The sequence below is a fragment of the Eutrigla gurnardus genome (assembly GCF_963514095.1).
Source record: "Eutrigla gurnardus genome assembly, chromosome: 6".
NCBI lineage: Eukaryota > Metazoa > Chordata > Actinopteri > Perciformes > Triglidae > Eutrigla > Eutrigla gurnardus.
Genome location: NC_139920.1, coordinates 17298058 through 17315250, shown reverse-complemented (window position 1 = coordinate 17315250; position 17193 = coordinate 17298058). Strand labels below are relative to the sequence as shown.

The window sequence follows — 17193 nt, the reverse complement described above, 5'->3', positions numbered from 1 at the left end:
AAGCCAACTGTGTCATATCATCTCTCTCCAATGAACTGCTAATAAATACCCAGATTTACCCAGAACAGAACTGGAGCCTTCGGAGTGTGAAATGTTTAGGCAGTGTGTAAGTGCAGCTTTAGAAGTCAGGTGGCTTAAACATAAACCTCAGCCTTGCCTATCAATTGCAGGCCAGGGGAGAGAAGTAGCCTCGGACTCGACTGCCCTACTTCCAACCTGTTTACACTGTCAACGCTGACTTCTAAGAAGGTTAACGTCAGTGTGGCAGAAAGAATCTCATCCCCTCCTTCAAGCATGATTGACCACAAAACTCTGTGAAAACAATCTATGTTGTTGTAAAAATAACACAGCCTTCACCCTAAGATGCAGGTTCTGCCGATTCAAAAAAAAAGAGTTGGCAGGCAGGCAGATGTAAATAAACAAAATCTGCAGTTCATCAACCTGGCGAAAAAGGCCGCAGGCTGAAATGTCAGCTGGCCGACGATCAGGTCCAAGGTGTAGAGCTACACAAACTTTCGACTCCAGAATGGACTAGACAGCTCCTGTTTATTTTTGGCTGTCTGTTGTACCAAGAGCCATGCCAAATACAGATTAATTTTTAGCCTGATATGTTAACCAAAACCATGGAATGTCTGAAAAATACATAATAATTGACATCCTTCATGCTATGTTTTTGTGTGTGCAAGCCGGTCATTTAAATCAATCATCATTAAGGTCAATCCGACCTTGCTAATTAACCATGATACATGCAAATGTCTCAGTAGAATTCTTAACCATAAAAGTACTGTAGGATATTATAGTAATATAATCTGATTAAAGACGTTTATCACTTACTGAATTCTGCAGTGATTTGATTTATTTTCCACATTGAATGTTATTAATTGGCATACTCTTGAAAACGTTTGCAAATAAAAAGGCTGTCAAAGACAAACATGTGACACTGATCATGTGAGGCCCAGTTACTGAGGTGATTCAAATTTCTACAGAATGTAGATTTCTAGTATTTTAGCTTTCCCCTTTTCTCTTTTTCCTTCTGTACTTTATTTATAGTATTTTAGCTTCCCCTTTTCTCTTTTTCCTTCTGTACTTTATTTATAGTATTTTAGCTTTCCCCTTTTCTCTTTTTTCTTCTGTACTTTATTTCTTGTATTTTAGCTTTCCCCCTTTCTCCATTTTTCTTCTGTTTATGTATATTTTACAAAAAGGCAAGGAAAAAATATGATTTGACAGTTTGCAACTGATAGACACACTGCCTTCAAAATAAAAGTCTACGATCAACAACAAAAATCGAGTTAACGGTCCACTTCCACTCTATATGTCTTCACATCAGTACTTTACTGCTCTCACACAGGTCTGCCCGTTTAATATACACAACCGAAGGGCGAAATACGGTACACGCGCTTTTAATGTGAAAGGTTTAGCCGGAAAACCCCGTTCATTGTGAGTGGGCGGGCGTTACTGGCGCGTGCTCCTCATCATTGGTGTACAACAGGGAGCTACTGTGTTTCTGGGCGTTGAAACCTGCCCTCCTTATAGACGCTGGGCTTACAATGACCCTGCAGTCGGGGTGAACACAACACGTTTCTCAACCGTAAACCTCGTCTCTGACAGGACCGCCGCGTCGCTGCAGACCCGCCGGTGAGTCGTTACACACTATTTACACGTCAGCAAACGTCCGTTACTGTATTCATAAAACGTCATTACTGAGACCTGCTAGCAACCTTTGATTAAATGAATGATAAACACGCACAATTAAGATACACATTTAAAACATTGTTAGTAACAAAACTAGTCCCCCCTCCGGTGGAAGAATCATGACTGTCAATTGTTGTTACATTATTATTTTCATATTGTTGACTGCAAGTAGAATTTCAGTCGTTTGCTGTTAGTTGACCTTACATGCACTCATACCCAACAGAGTTAAGAATCATAAAAATAGTGAGTCAATTAAATGAAATGCATTTTTACATCGTCCAAAATCACAAATTGTAACCTATGCAATGTTGTAGTAACCACGTTAGGTAGGTAGTCAGTCAGTCAGCTAGTTAGTTAGTTAGTTGGGTAACTAGTTAGTTAGTCAGTCAGGTACTTAGTTAGGTAGGTAGGTAAATACAATATCATAACCAAAGTGAAAAATGTAACATCTTATTATGTTGATATACCGGTATTATGTTTATTTCAACAACAAACAGATCACACAGCAGTAGCTACTGGCAGGGCTGGTCCTGCCATGTCTGGGACCCTAAGCAGCCCCACCCAACTCCACCCTAAAAATAAGATCTCTAAAAGAAAAATAGCTCTCACTGTTAGCGGTGTTTTTGTTGTTGTTGTTGTTGTTTTTTTACAGCACCTGAAATCCACTCACATCTCTAACATTGTTGTAGTGTACAACACGAGCACGTGTTAGTGTCTCAGCCTGCTCACACTGTTCAACTGTGTTCACTCATAGGAATGACGTTGAACACCATAAAGTCGTTCAAGCTGGAGCTGGACGGTCCAGCTGACGCAGCGTTCACCGGAGGGGAGGTGGTGTCCGGCCAGGTGGTCCTGGAGCTCCGCAGGGACACCAGGGTGCAGTCCATGAAGGTGCAGGGCCGAGGGGTGGCCACAGCACACTGGCTTGAGAACCGCGGCATGAACTCTGTCTATAACGACTACACCTCCAAGATCACATACTTCAGGAAGAGGCAGCATCTGATCCGAGGTCAGTGGTGAAGGCTGCATTGTTTGTTAATCCCCATGTGTGGTTAATATTGTATAGTTCATATAGTTCTATTCATTTATTTTATTCCAATATTATTATTACTATATCAATGTTTTGCAGTATTTTAGACAAAGACCTCATTCATTTTTGCTTGTTCAGAAGAGAGAGCCGATCTAAAGGTGACTTTGACAATTTGAAAATGCAGAACAGTGCCTTTGTAGTTTTTGTTTTTTCTTAACCATGCGTCAGAATAATATTCTTGTAATATATCATCCATCAGCTCTGCTGTGATATATGTAGTTGCTGTCCATCAGCATGTATTGCAGCTGGTTGATGTAAAAGTTCTCTAGTCTGAAAAATATGGTGTAAAACTGCTGGTTTGCTCTTTCGAGTGCCAGCTGGTAGACGCCGTGTCTTGTAGTCGCTGCAGTTCTCAAAAGGAAGCCAAACGTGTTGCATGGAAACCTGGAAGAGAAGTCGTCACTGGCTGGTCCAGATACATCTACCAGATAACCTAATCCTAACACAAATCCATTAGTGCTGAGTCCAAACAAACACAACTGGTTTACTGAGGGCTGCGTTGTACAGGACGTGACGCTGTAGTGTGTGTGAAATTCCCCCGGTGTGGAAGGCACCAGGCAGTTTAAATCAGACAGGCCGAGAATATAGGCCATAGTAGCTGTGTAACTAAACTGTGGTGTGGTTAATGTTTCATTAGCATAGATGCTCTGTAAACAGTGTTGTTTGTTTGACTCCCAAAGCTGATTTGACAGCTAAATATGAAAGGATGCCAGTCGTGCAGATTCTCAGATTAGAGCAGATGTTGTGTTGTTGTTGCTTTCGCAGAACACACAAACAAGTTGCAAATGAGTTGCTGTAGCTGGTCCCACTGCTGGTGCCGTGTACGCGCTACTGTGGTTAAAGGTGAACTAGGTTTTGTATGTTAATCTCTAGCCCACATTTCGGCCTAAATCATACACTGTGACGACAAAAAAAGTAACTCTTCACCCATTAACTGAGATGCTGTACAAATAGTCTGAACACATACCACATTGACCCATTAGTTTATGGTATTTGTTTTTTAGTATAAAATATTAAACATGTAATTTCTCAGTTACCATCAGTTATCAGAGCTGAACCTAATATTTTCTAACCGCTAACATCCTCAGACCAGCTGCAAAAATAACCCTCAAACATGAACTTGATAATGATAAAAGATGCAAAATATAAAGCAAGATTGTTTTTTTTTTACTGTTCATCAATATTGTAATCAATTGATTCTTTAATCAATAAGCACTACTGTTTCTTATCTTTTACAGCCTAATTAAATTGTGTTATCTGCCTCACACCAGAGGTGACTGATATCGAAAATGAAACAGGAAAATCTGGACCATTCTGGTCTCATTCATCTGCAGGATCCCTTTGCAACAAAACATAGAGGAGGGCAGTATTGAGCTGTATACCTGAAGATTATATCAATACATTCACTAATAAGTGAGCATTTCTTTAACGGCAATGTTGGATTTTAATATGATTGTTGCATCATTGTGCTGAAGTACTTTTAATTTGCATTTAATTTTGTGGATTAGCCAAAGACAGATATTTCTGTCTAGTTATTATCCATTAACAATTTCTCAATCCCAGATAATGTATTCAAGCTATTAATATCATAACATTAACTGTGACAAAGGATTTTATTATTAATTATTATTTTTAATAAAATCAACTAAAAATCATGTGAAATTGGTGTCATCGCACAGGATTTCCAGTAATGTAGTTTTCAAACAGATTTCTTTGGAGCCACAGTACCGATTTTCTCAATGCAGCTTTAACTACAAATACCAATACAAATGCGGGATAATTTGGCTATGATTTAATTATATCCTTTGAGAATGCCCACAGTTACTCTGGTAAGATGCAACAAATATCTTCTAAGATATAAATATGAATATAACAATTAACACAAATATCTGTAAAGACAAATAAAACCATGTTGAATAAATTCTAAACAAAATGGCTGAAATATGCTTGTGTTGTTATGGAAGAAAAACAACGCTGAAATCACCAGTTTTCTTAGAACCCCTTCATCCCCGATATCCGTAGAATTCATGGAACCCATTCATAAATGGATGTTACTCTTTTGTCAAATCGCATGCAATTTTCTTTCCTGGATTGTGGGAAAATAATAAGCTAAACTACTGTAGCTGGTTTATTTCTGTCCAGGAAATAACCGCTAATTGTTTCGCGTACGTTCCAAAAAGTGGGTTCTATTTACTCTGGACGCCAAGTGAGGAGCAAGTGAATGAAGAAGGAGAAAGGAAGGAAGGAGGAAGGAGGAAGGGGTGGGGGCCGTTTAAAAAATGCAGGCTGCGTCGTCACGGCAACCATGAAAACAACACGTGGCTCCCTCTGTCCCGTCCTCCTCTGCTGCTGCTGCTGCTGCTGCTGCTCTGTTTACACTATGGTGTCATATTTTCAGCTCATTTATCTTTTCAGCTTTTCATAAACATTTTTTTTAGGCTGATTGTTTTTCCCTTTTAAAGGCGGAAACGTATCTTTAGAGTCAGTTTCAGAGTTTGGTTGTGTTTTAGTTTCAGCTGCTTCTTTTAGGAATTGGAAGATTTACATAAAAAGAAACACCACAGAAGCATTGCACTTTCTCAAGCCCCTTTTTGCTCCAAGTATGAGGTGCTTTAATGTTAATATTTGTTTTTGAATGTTTTGCACTCGGCAAGCCCTGAAAACCAAAAGATACAAATATAGATAACTATGGTTAGATGAGCCCTCAGCAGTGGTAACCTGCTTTCAGCCATGATAAGAGTGATCATATTAGGCCATCTGCACAGCAGGAACACTTATCAGGCAGAGACCCACATCTTATCAGGACAGAGGCAGGGAGGCCTGGTAGAGCCAGACTGCTGCTCCTGCTCACCAGCAGGTGGTGTGCTGGGCTTTATTTCACCCCGGGCTAAAACTTTCTGAATGCATTTCAAGCAAAAATGACAAATTGATGCTAAATGGACCACTGACCTCCGGAATATGACTTCTGCTGCTAATTTCACTTGTTTGGGGATGAAGGAACTGATTATAGGAAGGTTGCAGGGTCAACTCCTTGTACTTTTTTACTTTTATACTAACCTGCAGGTTAATTGACATCGAGGGGATATTCAGTTGGAAAGCCCCTCTAGAGGACCTACTGTATTATTCTGCAAGCTTCATCTACAACTTTACGTACGCACATCTCCGGGTTGTGTAAAAACATCCTGGTGGTCCTGCAGCTGTGCACACTGCCTCCACATTGCCATTTGGTGGCGCTGGAGAGCAACGTTCTTACTCCCAGTGAACAAAGGAGTAAACAACTTTGTTTTTCTGAGACCAGACTTCATTTTTGTTTTGAGGACTTTTGATTTGAATGAATAGTGCAACGAGTTATTGATCACACCAGAGTTTGGAAGAAGAATCAACTGTGTGCCAAATTGCGAATGTTGAAAGAATATTTGATGTGTTAACAAAATGCTGACTAGGTGCTATGATTCATGCAAGTGCAGTTGTTGCACTAGTTCTCATTTTTTCGGGACACCTTCACTTTCACATTATAATTAAAGCTATTATTACTACAGCTGTTTTAAATTTTTGTTGTTTTCAAGGGGAAGTTGCATGCTTTTATAGCTGTGTGGTTTCCATGTGTGCAGCCGCCCAGGCTGTGTAACAGTATGTTCAAAGCTACATGGAAGAAGTGGAGTAAACAGCTTTGGTCCCGAGTGAAACTATTTTCCTCTGAGCTGTGCAGGGTGGATCTCTGCCAGACGGAGGCATGCTCAGTAAGCCTGTTTTCTTCTAGGAACCTGTAACCATCAATCACCAGCAGGCCCTGTTTTCCTCTCTGCTGCCTCCACACCCAGACTGCATGTTTATTATGTTGCCTTCAGGAGATGCCCGGAAAAATGGGCGTTATGAAAAGTTTTGTGTACAAGTTACCTAATTAAGCTGCAAGTAGGAGTGAGGAAGTAGGAATTTTACATGACACCCAAGTTGTCAAGATGTGAATCTCAAGTGGGTTGCTGTCGTGAAACTTTTTTTTTTTTTTGATTATCATTTTTGGTAATGTTGACACCATGAGGTAGTTTTGTTCTTAGCCTTCGTCCAGACCTGTTGCTATGTAGCTGTTGTCTCCAAACACGAGGACAACCTGTCAGTATACAGTGAAAAAAAGGGGGATAACTGAAGGTGAATGTGATGTCTGTTTTGCAGCTTCTGATTTCCCTCATCCCCCGGTGATTGAAAGTATGTTTATTATTGGAAACATCTGCATTTGTTCAAACAAACTTTTACTACGTTTTTTTTGTTTGTTTATTTTGTCTGTAAAAGTAGTGAAATGTAGATATTTGTGTAGCGCTGATAAGTCGGTGACACGGAGGAGCACCTGAAGGCAGCACCAGCCTTCAGCCCTCTCCCGAGGCCTTTTACATAATACGGGTATAAACCCCGCCCACTGTCTCAGCCTGCAAATAGAGCCGCAGTCTGAAGGTGCTGCACACTTTCAGCTTTAAACGAGTGAATAAAAGTCGTCTGAAGAGTGAAAGTCCACTTCAGAAGCGTCTGACAAACTCCGAAAAAAAGAATCGCTCCCTTTCGCGTTTGAGAGGACTTGCGCAGCCTGCAAGAATGATTTTCGACAAGTTGAAAAAGTTTGACATCGTCTTCGACTCTCCGGAGGTGGACTGTCCTCCGGTGTTCAGCAGCGGGGACGTGGTGTCCGGCCGGGTCGTGGTGGATCTGTCCACGGAGAGTCGGGTGGACTCCCTGAAGCTCCACGCCGAGGGATTCGCTAAAGTGCACTGGACCGAGTCCCGGTCTGCAGGTTCCAGCACCGCGTACACCCAGAACTACAGCGACGAGGTGGAGTACCTGAACCGGAGAGAGGTGCTGCTGCAGGCAGGTCAGTCCGCTCTGCAGGCGCGGGGACCGGGGGGAGAGAACGGAGGGAGAGCAGGGAGGGTGCATCCTTTCTGTAAAGTTATGAAAGTGTCACCATCTGGATCTGCGGATACTCTGTGAATTTAGGCAAACTTTATTTGAAAAACACTCTATTAGATGTTTTCTTTGTTGTTGGCTGCTTGGACTGTTGTTGATCATTATTCAGTTTAGTATCAAAAGTACAAAAACACCACTTCGACTATATAGGAAGAGCATAATCTGTTGAAACAGCTTTTTGTACTTCTTTCTCATTGGGTAAACATCCGTAGAAAGAAATAGTTCTGACATCAGACTTTTCCTCATTCGAAGAAACTCCAGGGTTGTTTTTCTCCACATCGATGTGGGAGAGTCAGCTTTTTGCCTTCATTCATTGGGCACAGACTTGTTTTGCTCTTAGTGAAGACAGGAAATTCACATACAGGGCTTTGTCAGTTGTTTTCCTGCAGCGTTCAGTCTCACTGCTTGAGATTTGGTATTTTATATTTAAGAATGTCTTTGCAAACAACAAAATAATAAAAGGAAACATAATGTTAAAAAAATGTGGGGACGTTTGAAAGTTTTTGTTTTCTTTTTTCGGTTTGCACAAAACATACAGCAGTGAGCCCATAACCGCTCACTTGACCCCATTAAGAGGATTAAACAGTGACAGTATTGTTATTTAAATGTCGAAGGAGCTTCCAACTAACAAAGCGACACACAACACACCGAGTCTGTTAAACGCAAACACGTGTTCCTGGACCTGTGCAGCCAGAGAGAGAAAAAAACAGCAGTCGAGGGGCTGTATAATACAGCTTGAGGAAAACATGTTCTCAGTCAGCACAATGGAGCAGGAACCGCCCCTCTGAGCAAGCACAGCAGCCATGTGATTGCATAGAGACGGAGAGATTTCTATTTTAGCAAGAGTCATGCTTTAAAGATCTGTTCTTACGCTCTCATGAAGTCAACTTTATTTACATGCATTTCTAAAGGATACCGCTATTTTAGTTTTTTTGAAGATTGAAGTCGTTTCTTTGAATTTGCTGCCATTCTGTAGTGCATGACTCGCAGAATCAGATGATCGATCCTGGGAAAGATAACGCAACTTTTTATTTTTTAACTATAGTGAGTTGATTGTTGTATAGAAGTGTAGTATTATGACATATAAACAGTCATCTAGGGATTGAAGTTGCACACTTTCGTCATCTCGAAATCAAATGAACAAAACAAAACCAAAACAACGCGTGAATGAACTGCAGCTTTAATTTTTCTTTCTTTCTTTTTGTTTCTCTTCTCCCTTCAGATAACGGCGAAGTGACTGTCCTTCCTGCCGGCAGACATGAATTTCCATTCAGCTTCCAGCTGCCTGAGGAGACGCTGGTCACCTCCTTCGAGGGGAAACACGGCAGCATCCGTTACTGGGTCAAAGTCAAGCTACACAGGCCGTGGGCCACCGTCAGGAAGATCAAGAAGGAGTTTACAGTCATCGAGCCCATCGACATCAACACACCAGCCTTACTGGTGAGCCTCTCAGCCCCTCACATTTCATGCTTGTGTTCATAATACACATAATCATGATTTTTCTAGGTGTTTTGAGGTACTTGGCTCATTAGGTTTTACCATTCACAGGCGCCACAGGCTGGAACGAAGGACCGGATGGCACGGGCATGGTACCGCAACTTTGGTCAGGTGTCTGTGACCGCAAAGATCGACCGCAAAGGCTACACACCAGGTGAGAGGCTGGCACCCGAAACAACTCCCTCGAAAAACAGTATTTTCTGGCCAGTCTAGCCATTTCTGTCTGCAATTTTTGTAACATATTTTCCCTTTCCGCAGGTGAGGTGATCCCCGTCTTTGCAGAGTTTGACAACGCTACCTCCAGATCAGTCGTGCCCAAAGCCTACATCACTCAGACTCAGACGTTCATCGCCCGTGGCACCATGAAGCAGAAGCGCGCGGTTGTGGGCACGCTGTGCGGTGACATCGTGGAGGCCAAATCCAGGGAGACGTGGCATGGTCGCGCCATCAAGATCCCACCTGTGGGTCCATCCATCCTACAGTGCCGCATCATCAAAGTGGAGTACATGCTCAAGGTGAGCTCAGTCAACAGCTGATTTATTTCTTTGGAATTTGAACGCTGTATTTCCGTCTTCATGCACGTCGCACGTCACTAAAAGTTCTCCTCTTTTTCATCCCACCAGGTTTGTGTTGATGTTCCTGGGACATCCAAGCTGTGTTTGGAGCTGCCGCTGGTCATAGGCACCATCCCCCTCCATCCGTTCGGCAGCCGGACGTCCAGCGTCAGCAGCCAATACAGCGTCAACCTGGAGTGGCTTCGCATGGCCATCCCCGAGCAGCCTGAGCGTAAGTGTCCTGTTATATTCCAGTCATGTGTAGCTCTAGATCTGCATCCAGTAATTAAAACATGGAATTGTTTTAATGACGTGAGCAAAGCAGGAACGGATCCAACAATCTTTTCTTGATTGTCTTTGTTAATAGCAAACATAGGATTGTGGACCGTCTTTTTCTACTAAAAGTGGACATTTTTCGACTTTTTAGTGCTCGGACTGAGCCGATAAACACTTGAAACTGGCAGCCAGCAAAGCAGAAGACTTATTATCATTTATAAAACCCAAAGTTACCATTGTTCAAGGATGTTTGCACTGTAGGACGGCAAAATAGCCAAACAAATGAATGAGGAAAACAGTCTGCGTACTGATAAACAGGATCCAGAGGCTTGGCGGGTTTAACAGTGTAGACTGTCACTTTTTTGCTTTTGGTCAATAAATATTGTCTTCTAAATGAATAATTTGATACTTTTTGCTTTCGAAGAGCCTCTCTAACTCCTATCCGTGGGCCTGCTCCCTCTTTTATATTTATGATCACTGACTGCCAAAATACCACTGAGTCAAATGCCAACATGTATAAACAAAGGTTTGATTCAGCAGTGACTCATGTTGGCTCAAATTAGTGTTTGTTAGTGTGAAAGGCAGAAAATGGTCTGTGGGTTATTTCGAATTTCAACTGCAGTGAAGACTCAACAGCTTAGTGTTTGGACCTGTACTGTTTTGTTATTTTCAGTCCGATCAGTCGACTAATCCTGCCTGTTTCCCTGCAGCTCCTCCAGATTACAGCTCCATAGTGACAGAGGAGGAGGCCGAGCAGCGCAACAATGTGGTGGTGCAACCTGCCGAAGACCTGAGTGGGATCCTGGAGCGCCCCCTCATGGCTTTCGTTCAAGAGTTTCGCTTCCGCCCTCCGCCGGTTTACTGCGAGGTGAGTTTCCAAATGCTGGAAACACAGTAACTACAGGAAAACAAATCTGTGGGTGTAGGCTGTTTCTCTGCTTACTTGAACTTCATCTAATGTGTCTTGATTTCCATTTCCTGCCTACAGGTTGACCCGAACCCTCAGCCCTTAAACATCAGACGGCGCTGCATGACGTGCTGAACACTGAGAGCTGCCTGAGCGTCGAGCGACTTAACTTAAAGAAACAAATCAAGAGATTTGTCTTCTCCTGGATTACTTCTCTCTGATAAATGGCACCTGGTTCCACAGAGTGTCGTGGAGAGGGACTAGAGCGCCACGGAGAGCTCAGGAGACGGAGCTCACAGGACCTGGATGTCAGTGGAGGAGCCGCCACTTTGTTTCCACTCCATAAAGACAAGTGGACTCTTTCATGTTCTGTTAAAGGAAAGTAACTTCTCCACATCAGTTCCTGTCCTCCCCAAGTGATTTTTTGGCTGATTTTCATGAAGTGACCTACAAATACCTCCTAATCAACGATTCCCTCATGTGAATTTAGAGATTTAAGGAGTTTGGGACACATTGGGCGTGGAAAAAAAAAATCACTTGATATTTGTCAGGTGGAGAGGTGTACCTGGGGTTCAAAAAAAGCACTCCCGATGAGTTGACATCTGTTTTAGAAGTACATTGTCATCTCTGAGTAGCTTAAAAAAAGGTGCAATCTTAACTTTCCATCTCTCGTTGTCCTGGCAACAGTCGATTTTAGCAACCTACACTGCTATGAATTGTGTGACTCGGCAGCATTGTGCCTGTGAGGCTTTCAACTGTTAGTTAAGCACATACTGTAACTGAAGGTGGGATGGTGGAGCAAGCAGTCGAGCAAGCAGACGTAGATGTATTTTATGCATGCAGGTCACAATATGTAAAAGGGACGAATACATATGCCTTAATTATCTGCAGTTGAAGATTGAACGAGAGTTTCGGGGATTCCGTCTCTCATAGAGATGAAAAGAACGTATTCTGGAACTTTTTGATTGTATGCGGATGAATTTCCGGGAGGTGTTGCGTTAATGCAGGCTTAAGGCACTGAAGATGGGTGGCAGGTTGCTGTCGGATTGCTGTGATTGTTGATTTGAGCACGGCGACTAAATGGACTGGGCAATTTGTGTATTAAGCTGCACGAGGCTCTTAGATTTGGGCTCCCAGCTGCTAAACAAAAGGAGGAGGAGGAGACGGAGACCTCTGAACCACGTGGTCTGAAGCTTTTGATGGGAGCCAGATGCCTCGGTGCTGTGGCGCTCCACCAGAACGGTGCTCAGCGCTCAAGTCGAGCATTAAGCTGGAGATGCCACTGAAACGTATGGGCAAAGAACATTCCAAAAACTGACTCGAGGATTATGCTTTCTCCTCAACTTCCAAAAAGAAAAACTGTAAAAAAGAGTATGAAAGAAGCCTTCAGGGTCATATGTGCGACTTTGTGGCACGCACTGAAATAGACAAAAATATATTTTTATACAAATTGTTAATTCACAATCTTGCCAAAGTTTTGTCATTGTTTTTTGTAATAAAAAGAAAGTCTATATGATTATGTTTGTCTTCAGTGTTTCCTTCAAACCGGGACCATTATGTTTGGCGATAAGCAATAGTAAAGGGCTTCTATTTAGCAGATGGCTGAATTGGTACATCATGTTCAATAGTGTGAGTCATAAAGAGATCACTGCCAAGGGGAAGGGTTCACTGGTAAAAGAACTACAATTAAAAGAAAAACGATAATTACAGACTGAAGTTTTGCCCATGACTGATCTAATACGGAGTACTTACCCAATTAATTTTTTTTCTGGGTGTATTTTCAACCCCTCCAAAAGTTATTGCTTCTTCTCACCACTCGCATCTGTTTCATCAAGTTCAGCTGATACATGGATCTGATTTAGTGTGCTCTTGTACACTTTGTACTTTGTCGACTTGATCCCAGTTGATTTTTTGGCCGCATGTAAATACAAAACACATACGAACAAACAAGCAGCTTGGTTGAGTACAGCGTCACGCAAAGCTATAAACATGGCAGGATTCCAAGCTGAAGAAATTCTCCGGGGTTTATTCCTGGAATCGTTTTAGAGCAGAAGGACACGGAGATGTTCAGTGCGGAGGAAGGTGGAGGGTTTCACTGGGAAGCTGTTAAACTTTGTGTTTGGTCTTGATTTTAATGTCGGACCAAAGTACTTTCAAATAAATTAAACTAATAACAATGCTTTGACTCAAACGATTATCAGACATTATACTTCAATGTAAGGACTTACTGTTTATCTGTGCTGTGTCATCGTAAGCTCTCACCACATTACTTCCAGGGATCAGTCAGAGTAGGAAACGCCGTGGAGTTAACATCGTTGTGTGTCTCGTCTCAACTAACGCAAACATTGAGGAGTATTTCCATAGGAGTTGCAGTGATGTGGCGTCATCTCAACAGCTGCTGTGATCAAAAAATGTAACAAGAAATAAGAGAAGATTACAACTCAAGAGTAATATTCACATCTTTATTATTGGTTGAAACTGGTTGGTATTAAATGTAAGCATGTGGGGTATTTGGTTTTCTGGGGCATATGTTGTTAAATAGGTGCACAATTAGACCAGGGATGTGATCTAAAGTGATTAAAAGGGCGTTTTTCATTTTAGCTTTAAGGATTAACTTCAGTAATTTAATCTTCATTTTCATAGTCCAGCTCTAGACTAGATTTAGAATGTACGGAGTTGTTTACAAGTATGAAAGTTGGGTTCTGATCATAAAGCTAAACTGAATATATGCCCTATGGTCTCAATAGAGTTAAACATAGAATTAATCCTTTCCCATTAATCAACAAATGTCCATTTTGTATCAGTATCTGGCTGAAGTGAAAGTGCCTGACATGCCTGTTTGATTTGTATGAAGGGACTTTCTCACACAGGGAAAAGACATGAAAATAAAAGTGAAAGAAATATTTTGTTTGCACAGCATCCTGCAACAGACTGTTCCTGTCACCCTTGTTCATGTGATGCGTTTCATTGGTGCTCTGAAATAGTTTATAGTTATTGTACTTTGATATGGTATTCCTCAGTCCACTACTGTTGGGAGTCTTAACATTTTGGACTGGTTGTCACTGAGGAATATTAATGAGGTGTATTTCAGTTAAGCTGTGTGTTGATAAACGGGCCGCAATCAAGGTGGGTGCGCATGCGCATCCAATAGCCGCGCAATAGTCAGAAAACATCGCGAATTCGAGTTCTACTCGGTACACTTCGCTTTTTTTCCAGCTCGTGGACTTCTGTAGGAGATCAGCGCCGTCGTATTTCGGGGGTCCGTCCGCCAACAATGTAAAGTGAACAGAAATAAAGACGGATGTCGCCGCTCACGGGAGCAGACACCATCGCTGGCGAGGCCCGTGGTCTCGGGGACCAGCTAGCGCGCTAACGGGCGGGCTACTCGGTAAGCTAACACAACTTCCGGTCTCACCTCCCAGTCTTGGCCTTCCGTCTTTTCTTCTTTATTCCCCTTTCCCACACACTCCAGGTTCGACTAGTTCATAACAACTACATTTTATTTGACATATGTACTCCGTTTCAAACTTGACAACATAAAAGCAATCATTTGTATTCCCTTTTGCACTCTTTGATAATAGCGGACAGGAAGTAAACTTGGACCAAAGCTGTGGTCATGGCATGGTGTTGATGACATGATATTGATGCTTTGTTATAGATAAAGCCACCCAATAGTAGGGAAATGTTAGAGGTGAATTGATAAGTCGATTAATAACATTTTATTTATAGTGTCAAATTCAGTCCCAAAATCACACAAGAGCAAGTGTTACAGTAGCAAGAAAAAACTACCTTAATAGATTTGACTTAAGGCAGAACTCTGGAGCAGACCAGGCTCTTAGATGCCATCTGCATTGGATGTTGGTAGTAGTATTAGAAAAATGGCTAACATGTATTGGTTCCAGTTTTCTGCTTTTTCCTTGTAATTATTTTAATAGTTTGATAAAACAGCAGTGTGATGGTGTCACTTTGGGCTCTGAGTGAACGGCATTACTTAATCTGAATACTACTCCATTATAGCTCGCAATGCTTTTCAGAAGGTCCTATTTTGGAAGGAAACTCTCCCTGTATATTTCACATATCGTAACCTGCATACCTTAAGTCTCGCCTCGGGGTGCTGTGTGGCCCAGATCTAAGGTGCTCATCAGACTTGCTCAACAGGTCTTTTTAAATAAGATGTACTTTATTATCCTGCAGTGAAATTTGTTTTTAGCTCCAAACCGCTGCATCAGGTAAGACTCTTGTCAACAATGTCACAGTGCACATACATGCATTTAAAGTGACCATGTTAGCACATCTGTTTGATCTGGATCTGATTAAGAAAAACCTTATCTTCAGCGATAAAGGTGCAACTCAAACGAAAAGAAAATCTCCTTGAAATCTAAAAATAGAAGTAATACTATATAAAAATGGATTTCTAAGTTAAATACAGATTTTTGCTGCCCTATCCAAAATAATTTGTGATCGTAGTCACAGCATTTATTTAATTATTTGAAAATGTTACAAGGCAGGCTAACTTGAGTTGCTTTCTTAAGGCAGATAAATATAAATATTTGCACATTTAAATGTTTACATAATGTTGTTCTATTTTTGTTAAACTATTCTCAAGTTTGAACAATAAAACATCTGGTTTACATTTTTGTAATATCACCCAGCCCTACAGACAACAACCAAAGGACAACAATGGAAGCAGAACTCTACAAAACTGTTTAATCATAAGATAGATATAAGAATGTAAAAATATCAAGTAAACTCATAGAAATGCATTAATTATAGAATCGTGACGTGGGTGCAAAAGCATTCAAAATCTAAACATGTCACGTCATAACTCTGTGAATGCTTCAACAACAGCCAAGCCTGGGAAACATTGAAGGATAACTCAGCGACATTTTCCAAGAAATCTGTATCCTGTTTGTTTCTCACAAACGCACAGACAAAAACAGGACAAAAACTAAATTTGGCCACAAGTGATCATTTCAAGTCTGTTTTCAGTGCTAAATTACATAATAACATGAGACGAATAGGGACAATGTGTATCGCTTTGGACAAGTTTTAACTAGTGCAGTGGCGGTGCATCCTCAAACACTAATTACATTTCTGAAGAGCAATGCATTTCATGGTTTCTGGTTGCATGGCACAAACTAAACAAACAAGCCACTGAATGTGAGTGTATGTATGTGTGTATCTAGTGTGTCACAGAAACATCTGGGAACAACATTCTTGAGAAAATATGATCATTTTCATCAAGCTTTAGACATACAATTTTTTCAAGAGTGACAAAAGTTCTGACACGGGTTCAACACAGCTCAAAAACATCCGTCAACCGCAAAAGTCCCCTTGAGCAAGGCACTAAATGCCTGAAATGTAACAACTTGAAAATACATTTTGTTTCTAATTCACAGTGTCACGTTGATGTTGTTTGGATATTCAACAGTATGTAGAGCTTGGAGGATAAATTATATAGTCAAAAGTATGTGGACATCCTCATTAAAACATGGCTGCAAAGATTTGCTCCCATTCAGCCACAAGAGTGTCCGCGAGGTCAGTCACTGATGTTGTGTAATGAGGCCTTTGTGGGGCATTGTGCTGTTGAAACAGGAAAGGACTGTCACCAAAACTCCAATCAATCTAAAATACCATTGTATGCTGTATAATTGAGATTTCCCGTAATTGTAACTAAGCCTAGCGAATAGTCATCTATTGATGGTTTGATCTAAGGAACCTGATTCGACTGCCCTCTCCAATTACATTACACATTTATTTATCAGAGCACTCGCATAAGATGGTAGCATTGTCAGGATTAACGATGCTCTATCAGCTGGGGGAGACTCGTAGAAACAGATGTTTGCGGCACTATGGCAGCCGTTTTAAGACTTGCATCTCTCCCCAAGATCCATGAAGGAATTTTACTTTAAAGTGGGATGTTTGGGGAGAAAAGTGGTTGTAGATTAGAAAGCATACAAGTGTCATTGTGGAAAGCTACGCACTGAAGTGACTGGATATACACTCGGCAGACATTGGCTGTTGCACCTAAAGCACTACATGTCTGGACAAAGCATCTCTTGTGTTATTCCCTTCCTGAAGTTTGTGTGTCTGAGTTTTTTAGAATCTAATGACAGAGGGTTTTGTTCAGTGTGTGATTTTGGGCTTAAAAATAAACATGACTTGCATTAGTTGCATATCCATTTTATTGTGACACTTGTGCACTTGTTGGCAAATTAAGT

General features: G+C 41.4%; 1 protein-coding gene across 2 annotated transcripts; it reads left to right on the top strand.

Annotated features, from left to right (window-relative positions):
- The first annotated feature begins 1516 nt into the window (after positions 1-1516).
- On the top strand, positions 1517-12489 carry arrdc2 (arrestin domain containing 2). Of its 2 annotated transcripts, XM_084012203.1 has the most exons (8): positions 1517-1638; positions 2450-2704; positions 8961-9178; positions 9287-9389; positions 9494-9750; positions 9859-10021; positions 10776-10933; positions 11054-12489. In XM_084012203.1, exons 2-8 carry the CDS (start codon positions 2452-2454, stop codon positions 11105-11107), a joined length of 1206 nt encoding a protein of 401 aa, XP_083868329.1. In that variant the 5' UTR covers positions 1517-1638; positions 2450-2451; the 3' UTR covers positions 11108-12489. The 2 variants fall into 2 exon arrangements, with proteins under 2 accessions (XP_083868329.1, XP_083868328.1); XM_084012202.1 differs by lacking the exons at positions 1517-1638; positions 2450-2704 and adding an exon at positions 7247-7643.
- The last annotated feature ends 4704 nt before the right edge of the window (positions 12490-17193 follow it).

What these genes read in the sequence shown, in the direction of transcription:
- arrdc2 (XM_084012202.1), top strand. Translation starts at nt 7,370, where the DNA reads ATGATTTTCGACAAGTTGAAAAAGTTTGACATCGTCTTCGACTCTCCG. An exon ending in AGAGGTGCTGCTGCAGGCAG is followed by an intron (nt 7,644 to 8,960) that starts GTCAGTCCGCTC and finishes TTCTCCCTTCAG; the next exon opens with ATAACGGCGAAGTGACTGTC. An exon ending in CTCCGCCGGTTTACTGCGAG is followed by an intron (nt 10,934 to 11,053) that starts GTGAGTTTCCAA and finishes TCCTGCCTACAG; the next exon opens with GTTGACCCGAACCCTCAGCC.